The 24188-nt window shown below is 46.4% G+C and overlaps 1 protein-coding gene across 8 annotated transcripts in view; it reads left to right on the plus strand.

Annotated features, from left to right (window-relative positions):
- LARS2 (leucyl-tRNA synthetase 2, mitochondrial) overlaps positions 1-24188 on the plus strand; it is a 278070-nt gene that overhangs the window by 240455 nt on the left and 13427 nt on the right. For all 8 annotated transcript variants that reach the window (XM_079934198.1, XM_079934197.1, XM_079934196.1 and 5 more), the window contains 5 exons: positions 5546-5646; positions 8315-8497; positions 10084-10253; positions 12196-12273; positions 13174-13285. In XM_079934198.1, the coding sequence (XP_079790324.1) occupies positions 5546-5646; positions 8315-8497; positions 10084-10253; positions 12196-12273; positions 13174-13285 (644 nt within the window). The remainder of the gene's footprint in view (positions 1-5545; positions 5647-8314; positions 8498-10083; positions 10254-12195; positions 12274-13173; positions 13286-24188) is intronic.

Here is a 24188-nt window from a genome sequence, read left to right on the forward strand (position 1 = left end):
AGCAGGATTCCAGGACCTGGGAAGCGCCCCTCCCCACTGTAGAATTTCTCTCTCTCTCTCTCACTCTCATTCCCTGCTGATCTTCCCAAGGGCTTGAAATAGAAAGAGTTTGAAATCTTTGAGTGTGCCTCTGTCTGCAAAAAGGTTCTGGCCCCACCTGGAAGCCATAGCGTCGAGTGCTCACTCTTCATCCCCTTTCTTCCTTCATCTCTTGTCCCCTCCACATTGTCCCCCCCTCTGCTGCTGGCAGATTTATTTATTCATTCATTTCAAACCAGTTTCATTAATTGAGCATCTACTATGAACTGGTGCTGGGAGGGGTCTTCACGGCTCCTCCTCTTCCTCCTCCTCCCTCTCAGGAGGAAGACAGGCAGCAATGCAACTCACCTGAATACACAGTAACATGTAGTATCTGCCCAATGCCGTCACAGGCACAACACTGGGCACACCTAGGAAAGAGCAACTAATTCTGACCAGGAGGGCCTGAGATGCCTTCACAGTGGAGGTGGCATTTGAGTCAAGCCTGGAAGGGGGAGTAGAGTTTTGACAAATGGGCAGTTTTGATAGCACTTCAGGGAACAGTGTGTGAGTGAGGACATGGAAACGCATATGGGCAACATGTAGAAAGAGCAAAGGAAGCGAAAAGGGAGGGATAGAAGTCCGATGGCCAAGCCGGCAGTTTGGACTTGATGTGGCGGGAGTTGATCTTCAGATCTGACTGGACTCTCTGTTCCTCCTTCCCAGCTCTGAGGTGATCAGGCATTGGTTTGGTTCAGTGATAGCAGACAGGCTGGCTCCCTGAGGGCAGTAATTGATTTGCCCACCATGACATCCCCAATGCCTGGCTCAGTGACGGAATCATAGTCAGCACTCAATAAATACCTGCCGAATAAATAAATGATAGATTTCACGGCGTAACTCTGCTTTCTGAGGACGTGATACCAAGAATTCTGAGCCTCGGCCTGAGTCCACCAGGAAGTGCTGCCATGGATCAGTGATGGGGCGGGCGGGGCACTGGGGCAGTCTTGCCATCCCTACACTAGATGACACTTGCAGCCAGCCCTGTAGTGCTTCAGCCTTGGAAGAAGAAGGTAGCCCAGATGAGCCTCAGCTATCAAGTTGTGTTGTTGCTAACTTTTGGAAATTAAGATTTATTCGTTTAACTGGCAGGCCTTGTTTTGGGTGTGCTGCTGTGTGAGAAGGGTACGCCTGCCATTCTGGAGAAGGCCTCCCGTGTGGACGCTCCCCTGAGATCCCTCATTCTGAAAGGCTTAGAAGTGGTTTTGAAACAGGCAGAACTGATCTATGGTGTTAGCAGCCAGGCTGGTGGTGCCCATGGTGGGGAGGTGTTGCCTAGAAGTGGGAGGAGGGGGCCTTCAGAAAGTAGGTCACATTCTGATCTTTGACCTGGGTACTGGTTACACAGGTGTGTTTATGTTGTGAAAATTCCTCAAGTTTTACCCGTAGGAATTATATGCTTTTCAGTATGTGTGCTTTACCTCATTTAAAAGTTTACTTTTAAAAAAGAGAGAGTTGTGGGCTTCCCTGGTGGCGCAGTGGTTGAGAGTCCGCCTGCCGATGCAGGGGACACGGGTTCGGGACACGGGTTCGTGCCCCGGTCTGGGAAGATCCCACATGCTGCAGAGCAGCTGGGCCCGTGAGCCATGGCCGTTGAGCCTGTGCGTCCGGAGCCTGTGCTCCGCAACGGGAAAGGTCACAACAGTGAGAGGCCCACATACCGCAAACAAAAACAAAAACAAAAACAAAAAAACAAAAAACAAAAGAAGAGAGAGTTGTAAAAGATGAGGTCTGAGAAGTGCAGCCTTAGGCGGAAAGGCTAGAGTTAGGGTCAAGATTCCAGCAGGTTGCAATTCTGTCCATTCCCAGAAGGGGGAAGCATTGCGCCACTTGATAACCTGCAAGACTGGAGAACAAGCTCCTTGTTTCTGACCCCGCCCCTTCTGGAGGCTTAACGCTACTGATTTTGATCATCCTACTGGTCTTTTATCTTTGGGATCCAGATTATTCCCTCCCTCCTTCCATCCCAAAGACATCTTTTTTCTTTCTCTTGAGAGTGACCAAAGCCATGTACTCAAAGTGAGAAAAGAGAGGAAAAACCTCAAAAACTGGTACAGGGACACTAGAGCCTAAGACGGTAACAGCAAATTCATCCTCCTGCCACTGAGCACAGCAGGGACAAGGTTGCAGTCTGTCTCTTTTGTGTTAGGCAGCAGCATGTAAAATTATTTGAGGAAGATTCTTGAAAGATAAGCTAGTGCTCAAAAACGTGCATCCTGGGCGTGTGAGAAATCAGTCCCGTCGAGCCACTGATGGCCACTGCGGGTTGGGGAGGCATCCCTTCTGTGTAGAACACTTGTGCAGTTTGCTTTGTAATCAGTCTCTTCATCTGCCCAATGAAACGTAGCCATACAATTTTCTCCTTCTGTTTTAAAACTGTGTTGTATTGTTTCTGTAATGAGGTTAAAATCCAGGTGCCACCTCAGATTGGATAGAAGGCAAAGATGGCTTCAGGAGCTGGCAGCCCCAAACATCCCGTGTCTTCCTCCTTCCATCCCGCCATCTGTCTGTTCATTCGCATTTGTTCATCCATCCATCCATGTTTTGAACATGTTTAAAGAGCATGTTGTCTGTTGAGTACAGTGCTAAGCGCTGGGGATAGAGGGAAGGACAAGAGAATGCTCCTTGCCACGGTGGGGGTAGGGCGGGGGGCGGACGGGTATTTATGTTGTAATCACAGGGCAACCTGGTCATGCTCTTCACGGCAGGGTGTGCTGGACGTGGCAGGGCACAAAGGAGGGTTCGGAGCTGCGTGAAGGGGACTGTGTGCAGGGTACAGGGACAGCCACCGGAGAAGGGGATGCCTGAGCTCAGTGGTAAAGGTTGGGTCCAGGTTTCCCCAGGAACCCAGGCTGAGGTGGGCATTCCTGCTGAATCCTAGGAAGCACAGCACATTCTGGGAATGGTCAAGTGTCCTTGTGACCTCTGTGAGGAGCAGGGGCATTTAGATGTGAGAGGAGAGGCCAGGAAGGTAGATGGGACTGATGGTAGAGAACTGCATGCTTGGTCTGTGGGTACAATTCCCTGAGCTTCCTGAGGAAAATGCCGATCTGGGTCCTCGGGCATCAAAACCCCAACCTACCCTGGATACGGCTCATGTGGCCCGAGGACACAAGGTTCCCGCGGAGTCTGTGCCAGTGTTCCTGAGAAACAGGGACCCCAGACACCATTGCTCCCCCTTCAAGGTGCTTCTGTATTAAAATGCATCATGAGATCCAAGTGCATTGTATTTTTAAATCATTTTTCATATCTTTCCATCACTCACATTTTCTGGGAATCTTGCTGGGATGTGGCACAAAAGGATGTCATTCTGCCAATGGTGACATTGCTGGTGGAATTTCTTGGAGGTGGAAGGAAGGCAGTTTTATGACTCAAAAGAGGTTATTATTAAGATAGATCTTAGAGCCGGAACAATGGGGTGACTATTTTTATGCGTATGCACATGTGAAATTTCTTCCAAATTAACACAGTACCATGCTGGATGGGCCCTGTGACACTGAATAATTTGAGGCTTCAAAAATACGTGTTACATTTCCATTTGATGTCAAATATATGGGTCTTTTCCACGTTGGAAAATACCCCCACACACACACACATACCACCAAACTCACACATGCACACATGCATACATACATACGCTCATAACAAGATTTTAAAATACGAAGGGCAGGAGTCCTTTTTTTCTAGCTGACCTTCATCTTTTTCCCAGTAAGCCTCTTTGTTCCACTTTGTCCCTCTGAATCCACTAGAAAGTTTCCTTTAAACTGCCTCTGTCCACACAGCTGCTGTGACAGGGGCTGCACAGTGTACAAATCAGAGGCCTGTCCAGAGGCCTTACCTTGTATCAGGGTTCATCTACATGAGCCTCGAGTGTGAAATGAGATCCTGTTAAATTAACAAAGACAGCGCCCTCTACCTCCATCACTAGAGCTGGGTTTGTGGTCGGCTTGGCCTCTTTGAGGTTATTGGGTTTTTGAGCCTCTAAATAAAAGCCATTCCATGTAAGTGAGCTTGAAGCACCCGAGGGTTTGTACATCGATAGGCTCGTCATGGTGGGGGTGATATTGGTGGAAAACATCAATCTGTCCCCTCATTCAGACGTTCCTACCTTCTGCTTTGTAAGAGTGAAATACGGCACATGCTCTCAGCAGAGGTTTCCACAAATACTTGGAGTTTGGAATAGCTCTTGCTCACATGCTTCAAAACTGAGTAACAATTTCAAATCTGAGACAAAGTAATTTCAGTAGGAGGGTCAACCCCTTCTTGTCCTCTTAAGAGAAAACATCTATAGTTCATTATTCAGCCAGTAAGGGTGTGACTAAAACAGCTTTTTTTTTTTTTTTTTTTTTTGCGGTACGCGGGCCTCTCACTGCTGCGGCCCCTCCCATTGCGGAGCACAGGCTCAGCGGCCATGGCTCACAGGCCCAGCTGCTCCATGGCATGTGGGATCTTCCCGGACCAGGGCACAACCCCGTGTCCCCTGCATCGGCAGGCAGACTCTCAACCACTGCGCCACCAGGGAAGCCCTAAAACAGATTTTTAAAAAAATAGGCACTATTAAAAAAAAAAATAGGCACTATAAATAAATTGTAAGCCACCCATATGGAAAATGCTCGATAGATGTTTAAAAATGAAATATATCTGGGGAATTCCGTGGCTGTCCACTGGTTAGGTCTCTGTGCTTTCAGTGCTGGGGCCCCGAGTTCAATTCCTGGTTGTGGAAATAAGATCCTGAAAGCCTCTTGGAGCAGCCAAAAAAAAAAGGAAATAGATCTGTATGGACTGATAGTAACTGCCTCATCAGAGGGGAATAGGCCTGGGAAGGCGGGGGCAGGGGTGTTTGAATTTGAAGAGAAAGGGCATATTCATATATAATTTGTACGATTTTAAAATTTTAAAAAGAATGTAAGCAGGCACTGTATAAAAGTTAAGGAAAGAGTAATCTTAACGAGCAAAACCCCAACGTAAACCTGTCTACATCCTCCTGAGCCCTTCATTACTCCGGGCTCAGCATAACTGACATTTGTACAGACCTTTAAAATTTACAAGTATCTTCATGCAGTCATTTCATTTAATTCTCCAAACAACCCTTTGAGGCAGGTTTTTTAAATCCCCATTTTACAGAGGAGCAGACTGATGCTCAGAGTAAGTGACTTGTCTGGGCTCATAAAAGTCCTTGAGAAGCAGAACAGAGATTCAGATCCAGGCCTTCCAAACGTGAGGCCTGATGTTCTTTCCACTTTGCCACATTGGAAAGTAGTTAACTTCTTCTGATTTGACTTAATTTCCTTATCACTTATTTGTAAGGAGCCATTTGTTCAAGTTGGATTTACAAGTGGCATTGGTCAGCCAGTTTTCATGCAGGGCAGTTATCTCTGCTCATCAGCTGGTAAGGTTTGTACTGCTGTTTTCTGGATGCTTTGAATCCCTGCCCCACCAGTTTTCTTTTTTTGTTATCTTTCCTCAGAGAGCCTTTTCATAAACTGCTGGCCCAAGGCCTTGTCAAGGGGCAGACGTTCCGCCTACCATCTGGACAGTATCTACAGCGAGAGGAAGTAGATCTCACAGGTAAGAATGGCCCATCTAGTCCCATCCAGGTGCTCACAGAAAACCAAGCAGGCGAACGCTGCCAGGCCCTGGCTGGGCAGGAATCTAGGCGAGTGACCCTTTAGCCTCATGGTCTCAAAGCCTCAGCTGGCTCTGGGCTGGTGCCCTCTGAGGCTGAGGCTGGCTGCCCTCAGCCCCATCCCATCCAGCTCAAGTGTCAGTTCAGTTTCTGGAAGTGTTTTCTTTTGTATATAACATGGAGTCAACTCTGGCATCACCTCCTGTCCTAGCCTGTGTTTGACAGCCCATCTCAGGAACGGAGCCCCCAGACCCAAGAGACATTCTTGTAAGACTGGGGCATTCTCGGCACATCTCCCCACGTGGTCTAGAGGGGCATTTCAGAACGTCAGGGGCCACCAGTCTACTTGGGCCCCCTGGTGGAATTCCTCCCCCTGACCCCCTGGACTTCCCCTTCTCCCAGCTTTCCCGAGCCTTTTCCTACCACCCTGTGTTTTCACTCATCCTCAAAGATCTCTAGGTGGCATGATGAGGGTGTATCACGTGCACCCAGCATACAAATAAATGACGTGTCAGAAAATTGGGAGGTGGCTGTGAGAAACTCTGGCAGTTAAAATTAGAATAACTCATGCTTAATGGATGAAATTAGGTAAACCCCACAACCCCTTAAACGGTAGGCAGGCTCCCAAGCCGAACACTAGAGAGAAGGTTTAGGTGGAAGCAGGCAATGGGATTACCTAGTTAAAGCAGTAATTCCTCAGGGTTTGGAAGGGTCACCATGGTCCTTGGGAGAAAAGGAAGCTGGAGAAGCAGAAATTGGCAGTGTTTCTCCAACACTTGCCAGAGGGAAAGGAGCTAAATCCAGGGGACACATAACTTTTAGCTGTTGGTGAAGGGCTGTCTGTGTCATGGGCAGGGCTGCTACGTATGACTGTGCAGTCTGTGCAATGTACAAAGGCAACCGGCTGAGGGGGTGAGCAGGGCCCGAGATCCAGCTACTCACCCAACTATACACCTCAGGGCCACATCTGCCAAGAGAGGGCACCTTTTTCTAACTTCTCAACTTCTCTGCCCAGAAAGATGCCTTCTTCCTAATTTTCACAACAGTGTTATAAAGGCTTGCTGCAGCCTGGACTGGGGTGTGGGGTAGAGGGGGCAGTGGTTCCCTGATCCTCACCACAGCTTGGATAAAACATCTTCCAGGACTTCAGTCTCCCTTTGCTCTGATGTCACGGGGTCAAGCATTGTTGTGAACATCTTTTCCCTTCCCACGCAGACTTGCCCCCAGGGGGAGAATATGGACGTGGATCAGCAAGGGCAGGCATCTGTCTACTTAGTGGGTGTGCCTCTCATGAAATATGGAGTTGGCTTGTAGGTATATACGCTGGTCCCTTGGGGAGTGAGTTTGGTTGCTGTTAGAGGGAGTATTTAGCTGGAAGGAACAGAAATCCACGCAAAGGCAGGTTTCGCACAGGGATGTAGGGGACATCGCCCAAACCCAGCCGCAGGAAGTACAACATGTAGGAAGCCGCCAGGCCACTCCTCTCTCCTCTTTCTTGAGCCTCCAGTTCCTCTCCCTGCCCCTCTCTGTTCTTCTGCCATGTTCTCCTTCCTCCGCCAGGCTTGGATTCTGCTCTCCCTAATTTCAGTTTACAGAGTGACCTTTGGCAGCCGCAGAGCCATGTCTTGGCCCAGCTCCTTAAGACCTTCTGGTTCCAGTGCCCAACACCATTGAGACAGAGTTTCTGTCTCTTAGTTCCAATTCCTGAGAAGGAAGCTTAGCCTTCTCAGATGTCCTTCCTGGTCCCAGCCACTGGAGCTTGGCAGCAAGGTCACCTCCTCCAAACATGGCCATGGAAGGCCTCCTCCATCAACACCGTCTGGACCGATGGTGTGTGGGTGGAAAGGAGACAGAGAACAGGGCTGCAAAACGGGACACCGCGTTTACTGTGAGCCCAGCAAGCTAACTCCACGCATGGGCTTCGATGCTGCGAGATCATGTTCTGGTGACTTCAACACGGACGGGGGAACTAGCCCCCAGGTGAAGTGACCTCTCAGGTGCTTTGCTGCTTGGAGACCCTGACTGGTCATCTGCCAGTTTCCAAAGGAGACCCTGAATCCATAAAGAGAAGAGCAATATGCGAGTCTTCCTTATCCTTTTTCACTTTCCTTTTTGCATATAAGTAATTTACTTTTTTTAAAAAAGGGAAATTGGGCTTCCCTGGTGACGCAGTGGTTGAGGGTCCGCCTGCCGATGCGGGGGACGCGGGTTCATGCCCCGGTCCGGGAGGATCCCACATGCCGTGGAGCGGCTGGGCCCGTGAGCTGTGGCCGCTGAGCCTGTGCGTCCGGAGCCTGTGCTCCGCAGCGGGAGAGGCCACAGCAGTGAGAGGCCCGCGTACCGCAAAAAAAAAAAAAAGGGAAATTACTTTGTGTTGTTTTGTGATTGAGAAAAAGGAAGGTTTGTTATGGGAGGTGGGCCTCACTCATTTGAAAACAAAAACATTTTTATGATGTCTAGAGGGAGAGAACGAGTCATGTTAAATGAATTAGTGGAATTCTTTAAATTGACACTTATAATTGCTCACCCAGTATTTTCTTATTGAATATACTGTCACAGAACCAATTCGGCATCACACATCCCCTACTGTTGCAATTTTCTGGTGTCTAGGTTCTGTTCCTGTTCATGCAAACACGAGGGAGAAGTTAGAGGTGACTTGGGAGAAAATGAGCAAATCCAAGCACAATGGCGTGGACCCCGAGGCCGTTGTGGAGCAGTACGGCATTGACACCATCCGGCTCTACATCCTTTTCGCCGCCCCTCCTGAGAAGGATATCTTGTGGGATGTAAAAAGTAAGTCACCTTCCTCTTCCCAGCCTGCCTCCTCTGTGAACCGCCTCGGTGCCAAAGGAATTCAAGGAAGGAAATGTCTTTGCTGAGTCAATAGTAGGGTTCTAGGAATCAGCTCTGTGAGGCAAGTAGCAGTTTGCCCAACATCCTGTGCCATTCCTAGGCCAGTTTTCTCAGATGTAATGAGCGTCCAACCTTTGGGGGCGCTTGCTGTGACTGCAGACTCCCAGTCCTCACCACAGCCCTGCTGACCCAGCCCCCAGGCCAGGGCCCCGGAGCCTGCCTTCAGTGAGTCTGTGGCGTTCTCATGCAGGTTCTTCGAGGATCCCACTTTGAAAACGTTTCCTTGAGCCAGACTGGCGTTTGTGGTACTCCTGGGCCCACTGTGGTCCACAGAGGCCAGTCCCCTTTTGGTCTAACCTGAAAGGTTTTTTCTAGAATGGTGTCATTGCCTGTCACCAGTCCAGAAAACCCCGCATGGGGCCTGGTCCTGATGTTACCTGTGACCTCTTCAGTCACCCACAGTAGCCTTCAGAGGCCCCCGCAGGGGAGATTCGTCCCTTCAAAGTTGTTTAGACCTAAAATGGTGTGAGGTAGAATAATCTCAGGTATCTGGATATCCTAGAATAAGCTGGCCAACAGTAATCAGTAATTCAGTTTTCCTTCATGTGGTCTTATCCAAGTGTTACGGGAAAAAGAAATCAGATGCCTGGAATCACCGTTCAGTTCAACACACCATTTCTAGTGAGAAGTGTGGTCTGGAGCAGTGGTCACAGATGCCAGTCCTGGAACTAGAATCCCTGGGGACACTCAGGCCCAGGTTCTGGCTCCCCAGCCCTCCCTGTGGGACCAGCTCCAGGAATCTGTCTCTAACAAGCCTTCCAGAAGATCCTGCTGTGCATCCAGGCTTGAGAACGTCTAGTCCAGTGGCTAAAGTGTAAAAGGCCTGAACTGGCCCTAATTTGGTTAGCCGTGTGACCAGGGCCACCAGGTGAAGCTGTTCAACTTCTCCCGATCAGATGAACAGCTGATTTGATGAACACATCTGAAATATGTGATACACACGGATCTGGCGAGGACAGGGGTTGTGTTAAAACACCTCAGACTGTGCAGCACTGCAGCTCAGAGTGCGGTCTGTGGACCACTGCCACCTCTGCATGTTACCTGTCCACGTGAGATGGGGCACCTGCACCAGTGTAAGTCAACCCTGTCTCCAAGCACACTGTTAGTTCCGAGGACACTTTTGTCACAGCAAGATTTCTTAACCAAGGAGGCAGTGCCCTGATGCACATCCTGGCCCAAGCTTCTAAGCTCGTTGTGGGCCAGTGACAGTTGGTGGAAACCCTTTGTGTAGCCCTGCCATCCTGTACTCTGAATATTTGGAGCTCTAAGAAATGATAGAGTCAGTCCTGGTCTGAGTTCCCAGACACTGGAAGCCAGGAAGGACCCTTCTCCGTGCCCTTGGAGAGATCCACCGGGCAGCATGAAGTGTCTCTTCATTCACAGGTGCTTTGTCACTTAGGTATAACCAAACCAATCATTCTCACATGTCTCTCTTTCTCTCTCTCATTCACTGACATTACACTCAGCCGACGCTCTCCCTGGGGTGCTGAGATGGCAGCAGCGTCTCTGGTCCTTGGCAACTCGATTTATCGAGGCCAGGGTTTCTGGGAAGGTTCCCAGGCCTCAGCTGTTGAGTAACGAGGAGAAAGCCGAGGGCAGGAAGCTGTGGGAGTACAAGAACTCCATCATCTCTCAGGTCAGAAACCTTCCAGGGGACACTGGTTGATTCTGTAACTGAGCCCTCGTGATCTGTGTGGCTCACCCTGCCTTGGGGTGGGCACTCTGGGTCTTCCTCCTTTCTTATTATGGTGGCCCACTTGCCTTGATTAATTGATCTTACTGCTTTGGGTATTTCACCAAGGTGGAGCAACAGTGCAAACGTTGTCATGAACAGAGATGCTCTCAGGAAATGGCTCCCACTAATGGTGCCTCCCATTTATCCATCCCGGATCTCAAGAAGCTGCCCACTTTCCATGTTTCCGTATTTAACACATCCAGGTAGAGAACCAAATTTAATATCATACTGATGACACACTGTATATGTTATAAAAACAGAAACAGAATTTTAGAGTTGAAAGGGGCTGGAAAATACTCTCTTCTTTAGCCTCCTCATCATCCCATCTGTGGGCAGAGCTGAGACACAGAGAGGTTAAATGTCTTATGAAAGTCACACAACCAGTGAGGAACAGAGCAGAGTTCCCTGATACTCAGAATAGCGAGTACTTTCCCACTCAGGTACTTTGTTACACAATGTTCACGTGAGTTATTGTGGGTTAAATTTTACAGGTAAAATAATTGTTCACTTTATCTTCTTAGAGAATAGTATATTATTGTCTAAATCATTTTAAAAGATTCTTCATTGATAGCATCCCTTTAAATTGTTCATCTAGAGGTCTGCTGTAATACCATGACATTCACCTTTTTTAAGAACTTTGTGAAAAAATGTCATATATCTTTGAAAGAAGGCCCTTAGGAAATCTGAAGCCATTTTTTAATGGGTACCAGATACCCCAAATTCTCCTTAGGCTGAATTTTTTTTTTTAAGTTGTGCTGATTCAAGCTTAGAAAGTTAGCCAAGGTCACTTCGCTGGACTCTGGCAACTGATTACATTGAAGGAGCAGGGCTTTTCCTCTGGTTTGTATAACCTGCAGTGGCCCTGGGTCCAGCATGGTCTCATTTATTGACACTTCTTCAGCTTTATTTTCATCCTCTCCACTATAGTGCAGAGAAACAGAGCTCACGGAATTGAATTTAGTGATCTGAGTGATGCCTGAATGATCGTTTTCATACCCCATATTTTTGTCTTTGGATTTGGCAAATTCTTCTCTTCTGTCAGATAATGGAATTGGGTTATTTCAACAAGTTGGAAACTCTGGACATCTTAAGGATGTGTTATTTTTCTATATCTTTGCCCATGGTCAAAATTGAAAAGCACCAACAGGAAAAAGCTGACAAATCGTATTTGTGTTCTTGTGTTGACTCCATGTTTGAAAATGTAAAACTAACCTTATCCCGTATACCAATAATCTTCACTGTGAATTGAAGTCATGTAACCACAGAGAGGTGACATCCTTTACCCCATCTCCTGTTTACTATCGTTTTGATGTTTGCTCATCAAATGGGTCCTGCCTCCTTTTCAGGTAATGATCAGTGTTTTCTTAGGCACCTACTATGGGAAGCAACACTGTCCCAAATATGGGGGAAGAGTAACAGTCTTGAGTGGTGGAAACAACATTGACTTTGATTTTAAAAATCTTCGTGCTGGGGTTCCCTGGTGGTGCAGCGGTTGAGAGTCCGCCTGCTGATGCAGGGGACACGGGTTCGTGCCCCGGTCCGGGAAGATCCCACATGCCACGGAGCGGCTGGGCCCGTGAGCCATGGCCGCTGAGCCTGCGCGTCCGGAGCCTGTTGCTCCGCAGCGGGAGAGGCCACAACAGTGAGAGGCCCGCGTACAGCAAAAAAAAAAAAAAATCTTTGTGCTGACGAAACATAAAGGGACTATTTAAGATAGTGAATACATTTATAAATATCTTTTATTACATGCATTTAGTTTCACATTTTTTGGATAATTTAGTTTTTTTATGGAAAGCTTAAAGGAAATTTGAATAAAGTGAATAATTCAACTTTTTACGAATAGGTGACTGCCCATTTCACAGAGGACTTCTCACTGAATTCTGCGATTTCTCAACTGATGGGACTCAGCAGTGCCCTCTCGGTAGGTGGCCCGTCTGTGCTCATTTGCTGGTAACCGAGGAGGGAGCGTGGCCTCCAGTCACGTGGTGAGGTGGCCTGCAGCTCCTTGAGGGCAGAGACTATGCCTTTCTGGACGTTTTATCTCTGAAGTCTGGTGTATAGTAGGTGCCCCATAAAGTGAATGGGTGTGACTGAGTTAACTGATTAGCCACACCTCAGGAAGACACTGAGTGTTTGCAGGAACTGTCGAAGAATGGGGAACCCTGAGCTCCCTGAGGGGCGCAAGAGGACCCCTGTCCTGGAGGTTCCACATTGCAGAACCTTTGAGCTAGTCTCTGTATTTCCCACTGGTTCTGTGCACATAGGAAACATAGCTGAGTGGTTAAGAATTAGGACCGACCTGGATTCTAATCTGGTCTCCATCTCTTGGTTAACCGTGTACGCAGGACAGATGACTCTCCCACTCTAACCCTTAGCTGCTTAATCTGTCAAATGGGGTAACAATACTGCCCTCAAAGGGTAGTAAAAACCAAATGCGTTAGCATCAGACCGTGGGCGTGGTTAAATGCTCAGTCAACAGTATATCTGCTCAGGAATTCCGTGGCGGTCCAGTGGTTAGGGCTCTGCACTTCCATTGCAGGGGGCACGGGTTCGATCCCTGGTCCAGGAAACTAAAATCCTGCAAGCCGCGCAGCACGGCCAAAAAGACAAATAGTAATATATCTGCTGTTGCTGCTCCAGCTATTTTTAATACTATGATTAAATAGGGAAAGTTCTTTGCGCAGAGCAAAAATGATGTTGAAGAGGGTTTCTTCCTGCCTGTTTGTGTCTCTGGATTTCACATACATTCATGGCCTTTCTTACCCAGGCTTATCTTGTACACCTCAGTGTTCTTACATTGCTGTTCTTTTCTGTTCCTCAGCAAGCTTCTCAGAGAGTTGTTCTCCACAGCCCTGAGTTTGAGGATGCTCTCTGCGCCCTGATGGTGATGGCTGCTCCCATGGCCCCTCACATAACCTCGGAGCTCTGGGCAGGTAGGTGGGGAGGCCTTGCTTGACCAGTTACTACTGAGCAGCATGTGCTCCAGCCTCTTGTTGAGCATTATTCAGCCGTGGGGTCCAGCGTTTGGCATCTGCACTTGGGACCTCTCTGTGGAAATGGGAATGAAGTGAGAAGGTGCTGTGCAGGAGGACTTGATGGTTATTCTGGGCCCCATTCTCCAGACCTTGTGTTCAGAGGTCTCCTGTGACTTCTGTGGATGTTTCAAAGGAGCTTGCAGAAGCCAGGCAGCCTAGGGATGCTGTGTTTACATCATGCTTTTATCTGGGGGCCTCTGAGAAGTGGCATTCATTTCTTTTTCATAATTATTTTAGCTCTTCTCACCTGTTTATTCTTCTCAGTAGAACTCTGGCATAGTTCTGTTAAGTTCTCCCAAAATCTCCTTGAGATTTTGATTGAGATTTGGTTAAACCTAGAATTAACTTGGGAAAGTTTCACATTTTTACTGCATCTAGGCTTCCATTCCAAAACATGATCTGTCTCTCCATTCATTCAAGACTTCCCTCGTGCCTGGGCAAGTTTTGTAATTTTCTTCATGTAGGTCCCACACATTTCTTAAGATTATTCTCAAGTAATCTTGCCACATTTCATTTTATTTTTGTTATTGTGACTGGAATCTTTTTTCTTTAATAATTTTTGACTGGTAATATCTGGCATATAATTTTTAATATTAATTTACTTCCTTATTTTCTAACCAGATTCCCTACCAATCTCTCCTCCTTCATTTAAGGGGTAGAATCCTCTTGGATTTTCCAGGAGTCTATGATCAGCAAATAAGGTTAAATTTTCTCCTTTCTGATAGTAATGCCCTTGTGTCTGTTTACTTTCTTTAATATACTGCTTAGAAAACCGTATGTAATGTTAAAGAATACTGGCAACAGCCGATCTTGTTTCATTTCCAGATTTAAATGGAACACTTCCCTGTTAGGTATGGTGTTGGCTTTTGGTTTATAGTAGATATTCCCTGTCATGTTAAGGAAGTGGCCTTCTAACCTTGTTTACCAGAACTCGTCTTAGGAATTGGGAGGTAGATTTTACTTAACATCCATTCTTCAATTGTTATGGTGTTGTATCCTTTGCTTTTAATTTTCCCCTTTGCCCTGTTGTCATGACCTACATCCAATTAATTGATTGCCTAATAGCCTATTGTGGGATAAATTTACCTTAACCATGGGGTAGTAAACCTTTAACATACTGTTAAATTCTATATGCTAGTGTTTTATTTAGAATTTTGCAATTATACGCCTAAGAGACACCAGTTTTATCTTAGTAGGCATTGTCAGGTTTGGGAGTAAGGGTTTTGCTGACTTCACCAAGTGAATTGAGTTGCTTCTGTGCTTTAGAACAGACTATACAGGACAAGACGTTCACCCATTCTTTGCTGAATAGCTAGAATGCCCTAAAGGGTGGGTGGTATTAGGTCCTGCCAGGCTACTGCCATATCATATTAGATTATGTAGCCTTTCATTATCTCCTTAGGCAGGAAACATGCCTCTTTCATTTAGCATTGGTGATCATTGTGATCATTAAGTCTTTTAAATGGCACACTGTTAATTCTTTCCTAGTCTTCCCTTCTTTTAAAGCAAACCTTATCTAATTTATAATAAAAGTGTTTACTCTGACCCTAGAATATACAGATCTCTCCCTTTTATCGTCCTTTTTTGTCCCACATTATCTGTCTGCCTCCTTCATTTCATTTCTCCCAGGAGGGACTGATGTAAATGGGGTTTTCAGAAACTCCCTCCTTGCATTGCCCCTCCAGTCTCTGTGTTTTAGGGCCAGGATTTGGGAGGGTGGCAGAGAGGGTCTGCTGTCTCCAGGGTCCTGTCCCTGCCCAGCAGGTCTTACCAGACAGGTGTACGCTGTGGTGTTACCCTGTTAGTCTGTCCTTCAATTGTGTGACAAGATCTCCAGTAGGATATACACTAAAGCAGTATGGTGGCAACTGGCCCATTTCAAACTTTGCTCCATGTTTTTTTCCACACACAATACCAGTGGGCTTTTGTGAGCTGTGTTATAATAAGGAGTGGGTCTAGACTGAGTCTTAGTTTTGCTAGCATGTCTCATTCAGCCATTCAGTAAACATTCATTGAGAATGTATTTTGTGCCTGGCTCTGTTTTAGGCATTGGTGGGAAAGCTGGGGAGGGCATTCTGAGCAGCGGGCATTGCAGTCTGTGTTCATTCACTTGAGAAGATCTTCCCTCAAGCTTTACAAATTCATGGCAACTAATTTTTTTTTTTTAATTCGAAGAAACAATGGGAAGCCTTTGTCTCCTGGCTCTGCACATGTGTATGTGTGTGGCTCCTCTGAATGAGCATCGGGGGCTATAGCACAGTCAAGTGAGGAGTCCTGCACACCAGGCATATCACCCTGGTCATTAACTCACAGACAGGTCTTTGTCAGGTGCCTTCTGGAGAGAATGGGGCCACGACCCCTTCCTGCCTCTCCCAGCAGCGGATAAGGGCCAGCGTCACAAGGTGTTGAAAGTCCTTTGCAAACAGAAGTGCTATGTTGTGAGGGTCATTATTGTCATCCCACACTGTCAGTCACTCTTGTCTCAAGCCTTTGGGACAGTTTTTACACACATTTGGTTTATTCTAAAAGACATAGCTTTCATATAACTTCTGGTTTCATTCCTGCATCTTCGAAAGATAACCTCACAATGATTATAATGGAAATGTGGTCAGTGAGGGTGGGATGTTCAGAAATTACCATTTCTCAGAATTCTCCAGAGAAGCAGGTTTTCATAAACGAGATCCTCCCTCAAGGGCAGCAGAATTGAGATCTGTCTTCTGGGGGGCAATTTGGGGTCCATGGGCAAAATGGCCATCATGGCTCTGGATAAAAGGAAACCTTTAGAGAAGCCCAGAGCGCTTCTCTACCGATCACTTTAAGAATCAGTGGAGACCCAAGAAACAGAACCAGTGTCTTGGCAGTGTGCACACTTCAACAGGATGAGGAAATCTTTTTTTCCTTCCTGAAACTTTGGATCTGAGAAGGTCAATAGACCACATCTGAATTTACAAATTTATCTTTTGTTTACCACCATAGAATACTGTCCTATCTATGAGGGTGTTAGGGAAATTTTGCATATTTGGAGTTACTGATACTGTTTCCACACAAAGGACACAAGGTTTCCTTTGTTGGTAGATAGTAAAAAAAACGGAAAATCACCAAACAGGGAGCTCCTTGGTGGTACTCTGGTTAAAGGTATCATTTTATCATCATCAAAAATGACCTTTCTAAGAATATACCAGCAATACAAATGAGCTGGTTTTATCTTACATGCAGAATAAGGGCAACTGCCTCAGGTCCCCCTCTTGGGCAGTTGGTGGGGGGAACTACAGCAGCTACGCAGATATAAAGCAGGGGAGGAGGCCGACAGCAGCTAAAATACTCTAACATGCACTCTCTCACCAAAGCTCCATCAGGAGGCTTGTTGTCCATCTGTAAGATCCACCCTCCCCCAAGTTGCTCTCCAGTCTACTGGCTGCCACCACCAACTGGGTTCAGATAATACAGACTATCCCTTGGTAAATGCTTTTGGCAGTTTTAGGCATGGGTAAGTGTGCCTCCTCAGGATGACCCTCCTCCTCCCCTCTCCACAAGGAAATCATTCTAATGCACAGTGCCCAAGTTTCATCTCCATAGTCTTTTTCTTCATCCTTAGAGGGCACATTTTTTTTGGAAAAAAAAAGATCAGGGTTTGGCTGGGCATCTAGTCCAGTATTTAGCTCAAAATGATATTCCCACAGTATTCAGGTTCACATAAATTCATCTCAATTCAGTTCAGACTCAAATTCACTGTTGGTATTAGTCATCATATTACTAATCACAGTCTTTTACTGAGCCTTGCTCAGGGTTTGTTAGGAAGCACCTGTCTACGCCTTTTTCCAGAGGCTCAATTCTGCACCTTCCTTGGAAGGGTCACATCCTTGCCAAAACTCCATCGTGGGTGGTGGAACAATTTAGCTTGTGCATGCCCCCCCAAGAAATACGTAGCTAATGATAAGAATGTATGGTGTCAAACTGGAGAGGGACAAAATGGTTCTAGTGACAAAATTATCTCTATCAGAGAGAAAAACTCTTCAGTGGGATTTTTTTCACAGCCTCCCATTCAGTGCTCTGAGGAGTTGCCTCGCAAATGTCCATTATTACTCTGCTCAGTCACACCCTAGGACAGCTCTAGCCCTCATTACTCATTTGTAATAATAATAATACCTTGCATTTAATGTACTGCTTATCATATGTATGATATGTCCTATAACATTTATGATATATTTATTTACATTTAATTATAATTTAATGTATGTATTTTATAATGTACTGCTTTATCATATATATATATAGTACATTAAATTCACGATAATTTGATTCCTATCTGTGAAGTAAATAATTAACCCAGCAGCCTTGAGTTACTCAAATCTTGTACATTCTCAGAAGGGCCTACTTGTATGACTAGCCTTTGGCTGGCTCCTAGGAACTGAGGTCTTAGAATGTTCCCTATGCTACTAACTGATTAGGGCACTGTGCATGTTTGACGTCTTGAACCACATTATACCAGCTTGTGTGGATAGTTTGTGTAAAAAATGTGATTTATGGTGAACACCTGCTTTCCTTCTGGAGGGTCTGAAGTTTCAGTAACTGCAGTTACCACTGCAGTTACCCCAATAAAAACCCTGGACTCTTAGGCTCAAGCAGACTTCCCTGGAAGAAAACATTTTGCATGTGTTTCTGCAGTTCATTGCTGGGGGATTTAGTATGTCCTGTGTGACTGCACTGGGAGAGGACTCTTGGAAGCTTATACCTGGTATCCTCCAGCTTCTGCCTGATGTACTTTTTCCCTTTATTGATCCTGCTTTTTATCCCTTTGCTGTAATAAACTGTAGCCTGACTATAAAAAAAAAAAAAAAAAGACCTTTCTAACAGGCAGCAGCTTGGATGGATCTCAAGGGGATTATGGTGAGTGAAAAAGAAGCCAATCTCGGGCTTCCCTGGTGGCGCAGTGGTTGAGAGTCCACCTGCCGATGCAGGGGACACGGATTCGTGCCCCTGTCCGGGAGGATCCCGCGTGCCGCAGAGCGGCTGGGCCCGTGAGCTGTGGTCGCTGGGCCTGCGCGTCCGGAGCCTGTGTTCCGCAACGGGAGAGGCCACAACAGTGAGAGGCCCGCGTACCGCAAAAAAAAAAAAAAAAAAAAAGCCAATCTCAAAAGGCTGTATATTCTATGATCCCATTTATAACATTCTTGAAAAAAACAAAATTACAGAGATGAAGAACACATTAGTGGTTGCCCAGGGTAGGGTTGGGGACTGGGCAGAAGGGATGGTGGCCATAAAAGGGAAAAGGGAGCCTTGTGGTGATGGAACAGTTCTGTCTCTTGAGTGCAGTGGTGGTTATATGAAGCCACACGCACACACGTTAGTGCTTATAAAACTGGTGAAATCTTGGGCTTCCCTGGTGGCGCAGTCGCTGAGAGTACGCCTGCCGATGCAGGGGACACGGGTTCATGCTCCGGTCTGGGAAAATCCCACATGCCGCGGAGCGGCTGGGCCCATGAGCCATGGCTGCTGAGCCTGTGCGTCCGGAGCCTGTGCTCCGCAACGGGAGAGGCCACAAGAGTGAGAAGCCCGTGTACCACAAAAAACAAACAAACAAACAAACAAAAACTGGTGAAATCTGAATGAGCTCTGTGGATTGTACCAATGTCCATTTCCTGGTTTTGATATTGTGCTGTAGTTATGCCAGATGTTACCACTGGGGGAGGCTGGGGGAGGGGTCACAGGACCTCCTGTACATTTCTTTGCAACCTCCTATGAATCTATAATCATTTCAATTTCTTTTTGTTTGTTTGTTTTAAATTACCTTTCTAAACCCACAAGTCCTGAGTGTTGAGATTCTGGTTCTGGAATGTCATAGACGATGAGAGAGGAAGGAAGGGAAGAAGCAATTTATTTCTTGTTGTGGAAGGTTTTAACAGACACACACACACACACACACACACACAACTGACCAGATGCAGCCATTCATCCCACTAGTGTGTGAGGCTCCCGTGTCTCCTGCATCGCTCTGCAGAGCAGTGTGAAGGAGCTCGTGGTGATGGGATGGGTCTGCCCTAAGTGCCCAAGGAGCGCTGCTCCTCGAGGGTGATCTCACAGCTATACAAGCCCCGCTTCCGAAGAAAAGTGCATAGAGCCAGCTGCAGAAAATAGCTTCACCCTCCAGTGTACCTCTCTGGGCTTCTTAAAGCAAAAGCAGAACCTAGATTTTTCATTGAAAAGTACATCTATATGCATATTGTAAAACCTTCAGTTCTTACAAAGGGTGTGTCCTAAGTTCCCTCCCATCCTCACCCCTACGTTCAGTTGCTCTCCCCAGGCACCTCCACTGCCAGTTGGATAGTTGATTTGACAGAAATCCATGCACGTATGTGAAATGTTTCTCTCTTACCATATGGAGTGTATAGTGTCGTTCTATATCAAAACTTACAGGCTGACCCTGTTCTTTTTTTTTTTTTTTTGCGGTACGCGGGCCTTTCACTGTTGTGGCCTCTCCCATTGCGGAGCACAGACTCTGGACGCACAGGCTCAGCGGCCATGGCTCACACACGGGCCCAGCTGCTCCGCAGTATGTGGGATCTTCCCGGACCGGGACACGAACCTGCGTCCCCTGCATCGACAGGCAGACTCTCAACCACTGCGCCACCAGGGAAGCCCTGACCCTGTTCTTTTTTAACAGCTATATGGTGTCCTACCCAGTGAATATTCCATAGGTTATTAAACAGTCATCCACTGATGGGCATTTGAGTGATTTCTCCTCTTTTTCTGTTTTTTTTGTGCTGCTTTGAGATGAGCCTCTTGTCCAAAATACAAGTTATTTAAAATGTGGTGATAAGATCTCCATTTCTATTTCTCTGGCCATTTTTACAGTTTCAGCAGTGATTTATCTATCTTGGTTTTTGCCTCCGGCTTTTACTTCTTGTCATCTCCAAGTCTTCCATCAGTACTTTAATTGTGAGGGTCACAACAAGGTGACCCTTTGCCTCTCTTAAGTTTCTGAAGTAACTCTAATCTTGAAGTATAGTCTACCACCATAAACCCATTTTTCTTAGTAAAAATGGTGGTAAAATATTGTAGCTATATTGTTTTGCTGTACATATATGCTGTATTCATTAATTTCAACAAAACTGTAAATCTTGGGAATTCCCTGGCGGACCAGCGGTTAGGATTCCACGCTTTCCCTGCCAAGGGTGCAGGTTCAATCCCTGGCTGAGGAACTAAGATCACACAAGCCACGCAGTACAGCCAAGGAACAACAACAACAGTAACAACAACTGCAAATCTACAAATAATCTGGAAGTGTGGGAACACTTCTTGTAAGGGACACTAAGATACTTGTAAGGGACAGTAAGACATCTGCTGATGTTCGGATGGTTTTATACATGAATGTGTATGCTGTGTCAGTGTTGTTATTTCAAAATAATGTCAACAGAACCCTTTCTGTGGGTAAAGGCTAATGTGAAGTAGCATCACTTCCGGTCCACTTCCTTGGAAGTGCCAGGGCTGGACGAGGCATGATGGGGATGAGACACCACAGAGTCCCCAGGTCCTCCTCTGTGTGTATATGAGGATGGGGGTGGGCTGGAGACAGGCCTGCCATCCACGGGCACCATGACCACCCAACACTCACTCCGGGTGCCATGGTGGCATGGCAACCTCACCAGCTCTCAGAGCGGGAGAGGAGGCTTGTTTCAGTTATTTCACGGGAAGGTCAGCAACAACAGCTCTCCAGAGGAGGGGCAGGAAGGGGGTGGGCTGAGAGCGACAGCTGGCCCTGCGTGGTGGCCTTGTGTGCCAGGGCCTTTCCACTTCCCAGCCTGTGTTCAGACTTTCTCCACATGCTTCCCAAAGGCCAGCTCTTGACCTGACCTGTGTCACGTAAAGAAACCATTGTATTTGCCATGCAAATATTAGGTATTTTTACTACCCTAAAAAGAGCAGGAAGGCAAAAACACTACGTAGAACTGGGGGTGGTAAGTTTCTTTTCCTCCCTGCTGAGCAGGATGGCCCCACTCCCATCTATATGGAATTGCTGGCAGGGGCCCAGGCCGCTATAAATAAGCATCCAAATTGCTCCAGGAAGGCTGGACTTCCTCATTTTTTTTAAAGTGGAATTTGTAACAGCTTCTGCCCAGAACATTTGTGTCCAATGTCCTTTCATCTCCCAGGCATCCTGTACAACTGCCATGCGGAGATTTTGGAATGCTTCCCACTGCAGCTGGGTCACAGGACAAGGCGTGCTGGCCCAGCCAGCTAAAATAAAGAAGTAATTATCTTCCTTCTGTGACCTCTGTCTTGCGATATGAGTCTTAATAGGATCCCTTCTGAGGAACAAGCAGGAAGCTCCTTTCTGCTTCTGCCAAAAGGCACATCTGTTAGAAATGGAGTAAGTTCATTAGAAGCATGGGAATCCCAGGACACAGGGGCCAGATGGGCCCCAGGAATACATCTTTTATGCTACTTGATTCTCAGACCCCGATGGGCCTTTCCTTCCCTCAGGTTGACTGGCAGCACAGGGTTACAATAGGAGTGACAAATAGTAAAACATGTGAAGCTACAACAAATCTGTGATGCCTGCACAAGAACCAAGACAGAGGTCAACAGAACAAAATGGACCAGTGCTATTCAGAGTGGTCCGTAGACCTGAGGCTGGTCTAGGAACTGTCTCTAGGCCAAGATAAGGAGCTTAGTAGGTACATCACCTGTGTCACTAAGCACATATTCGTGTAAGACTGACCATTTTTTTGGTAGCAAGAATTTCTCAATGAAGGAAGCAGTGTGTTAATTCATATTCTGGCCCGTTCTTCAGCTCATCACAGACAGGCATTTTGAGTATCTTTGTAGTGAATAGTTCTGAAACCATCCCTAATATAATATATTGTAAAAGAAAAATCACAAACCAATAGGGAAGAGAAGGTTTATTCAACAGATTGGATTTGGAGAATTGACCAAGTTTTTTTTGTTTGTTTGTTTGTTTGTTTTGCGGTACGCGGGCCTCTCACTGTTGTGGCCTCCCCCATTGCGGAGCACAGGCTCCGAACGTGCAGGCTCATGGGCCCATGGCTGGGCCCCATGGGCCCAGCCGCTCCGTGGCATGTGGAATCTTCCCGGACCAGGGCACGAACCCGTGTCCCCTGCATCGGCAGGCGGACTCTCAACCACTGCGCCACTAGGGAAGCCCTGACCAAGTTCTTTTTAAGAATGTTTTTTCACATTATATGCAAAATAAATTATGGATAAATGGGCAAGAAAATGAAACCTAAAAAAAAAAAACTGAAGAAAAATCTTGAACTGATGTTATAGCGTGGAAAACTGTTTTTAAATATCTTTTCTAATTACAAAAGTAATAAGTATTCCTTGTAGAAAATCTATCATTTTTTTGAAATTTATGTTTATTCTTATAGTTCTAGTTATTCCATTTCACTCTGTATAATATTCTGTTGAATAAATAGCTCACAATTTATTTATCTAGTCCCCTACTAATGGACATATGGGCTGTTTGAAGTTTTAATTATTTTTACTATTAAAAAAACGTCAACAATGCTTCAGTGAATGCTCTGGTAGCTGTCTTCTTCCTAATACTACTAAAGGCCTAGAGAGAGGCAGTACATAAGAATTCCATTGTTTCGCTTCCTCACCAGCATTGATATTGTTTCAGTGGTGGTTTTTCATCATCATCAATAAATTTGTTTTTAATAGAAAGATCATCTATACTTCTGCCTCCCGGGGTTAATGCTTGCTGCTTTTCTGATGTATTTCCTTCTAAATTTTTATCTGTTTATTTAAATATTTACTAAAACTGTGGCCATACTGTATATACTATTGTGTGTCATCCTTTTCCATGAAATTGATTATTAGTTTAAAATGTAGGAAAAAAGAGAATCCAAAACTATATCTACAGCAGGATCCTGGTGGTAGTTTGGTTTCATTTTGTGGAGTTGGTTTGTACATACAAGTATTCATTAAATACATTAGTATCTTTCAAAATAAAAAGTTAAGAAGATGCTATCCATGTAAACATGATTTTCTTCTTTGTTTTTAGACTTTTTACAAATTTTCTGCAAGGAGCATGCATTACTTTTGTCATCAAAGAACATAAAATAAAACATTGTCATTCACAGCCCAGTGTTCGGGACTGGCATTGGTGGGCTTCATTCCCTCTGTCCCAGACTTGGCCTCAGACCATCCCCTGAGCTATGGGCCCGTCCCTCAAATGCGTCTGCTGGTCTCAAGGCTAGTAATAAGGGGGAAGTATGTAAGGGCCACCCCACCTCCACCAGCCCTGGAAAAGCCATTCACAGCGTAAGGGCTGTGCATCTACCATAGCACCGCCCCCAGCGTGGGCACACGGGCCACATGCACTTGCCCGCTTGCCCAGGGCTTGCCTCTGGGAGGACCAGGAGTCAGCGGGGATACCACACAACAATTGCCCAGGGATCTGTTTTCTGCTCTGTGTATTTCCTGCCCATTTGGGGGCATCTTTTGTACTCATGAGATCAACAGAGGCTTGGAAATCCAACTTTCCCTGCTAGGAAGCCCCTGGTTGAAGTCGCAAAGCACTGACAGTTGGCCCTGAGCAGCTCTGGATGGTGAGCCTCCTCTGCTTTGGGAGCTGCAGCGTGAAGCACTCTGGGAAGAGAGACTGGAGAGGGTTTCCTTCCTCCCTGCTTCCTCGGGTTTGACCCACCCTGAGCCAAGGACAGCTTTTTCCAATTTGGTAATGGCGGGAGCCCCTCCCGAGAAGAAGTTTAGCGGAAAGGTTGAGCGCCCTCAGAGTAGGTCCAGGAGGAGCGCCCGCTGTTCTCAGCATGTTGGCTCT

This window comes from Stenella coeruleoalba (assembly GCF_951394435.1).
Source record: "Stenella coeruleoalba genome assembly, chromosome: 10".
Classification (NCBI taxonomy): Eukaryota; Metazoa; Chordata; class Mammalia; order Artiodactyla; family Delphinidae; genus Stenella; species Stenella coeruleoalba.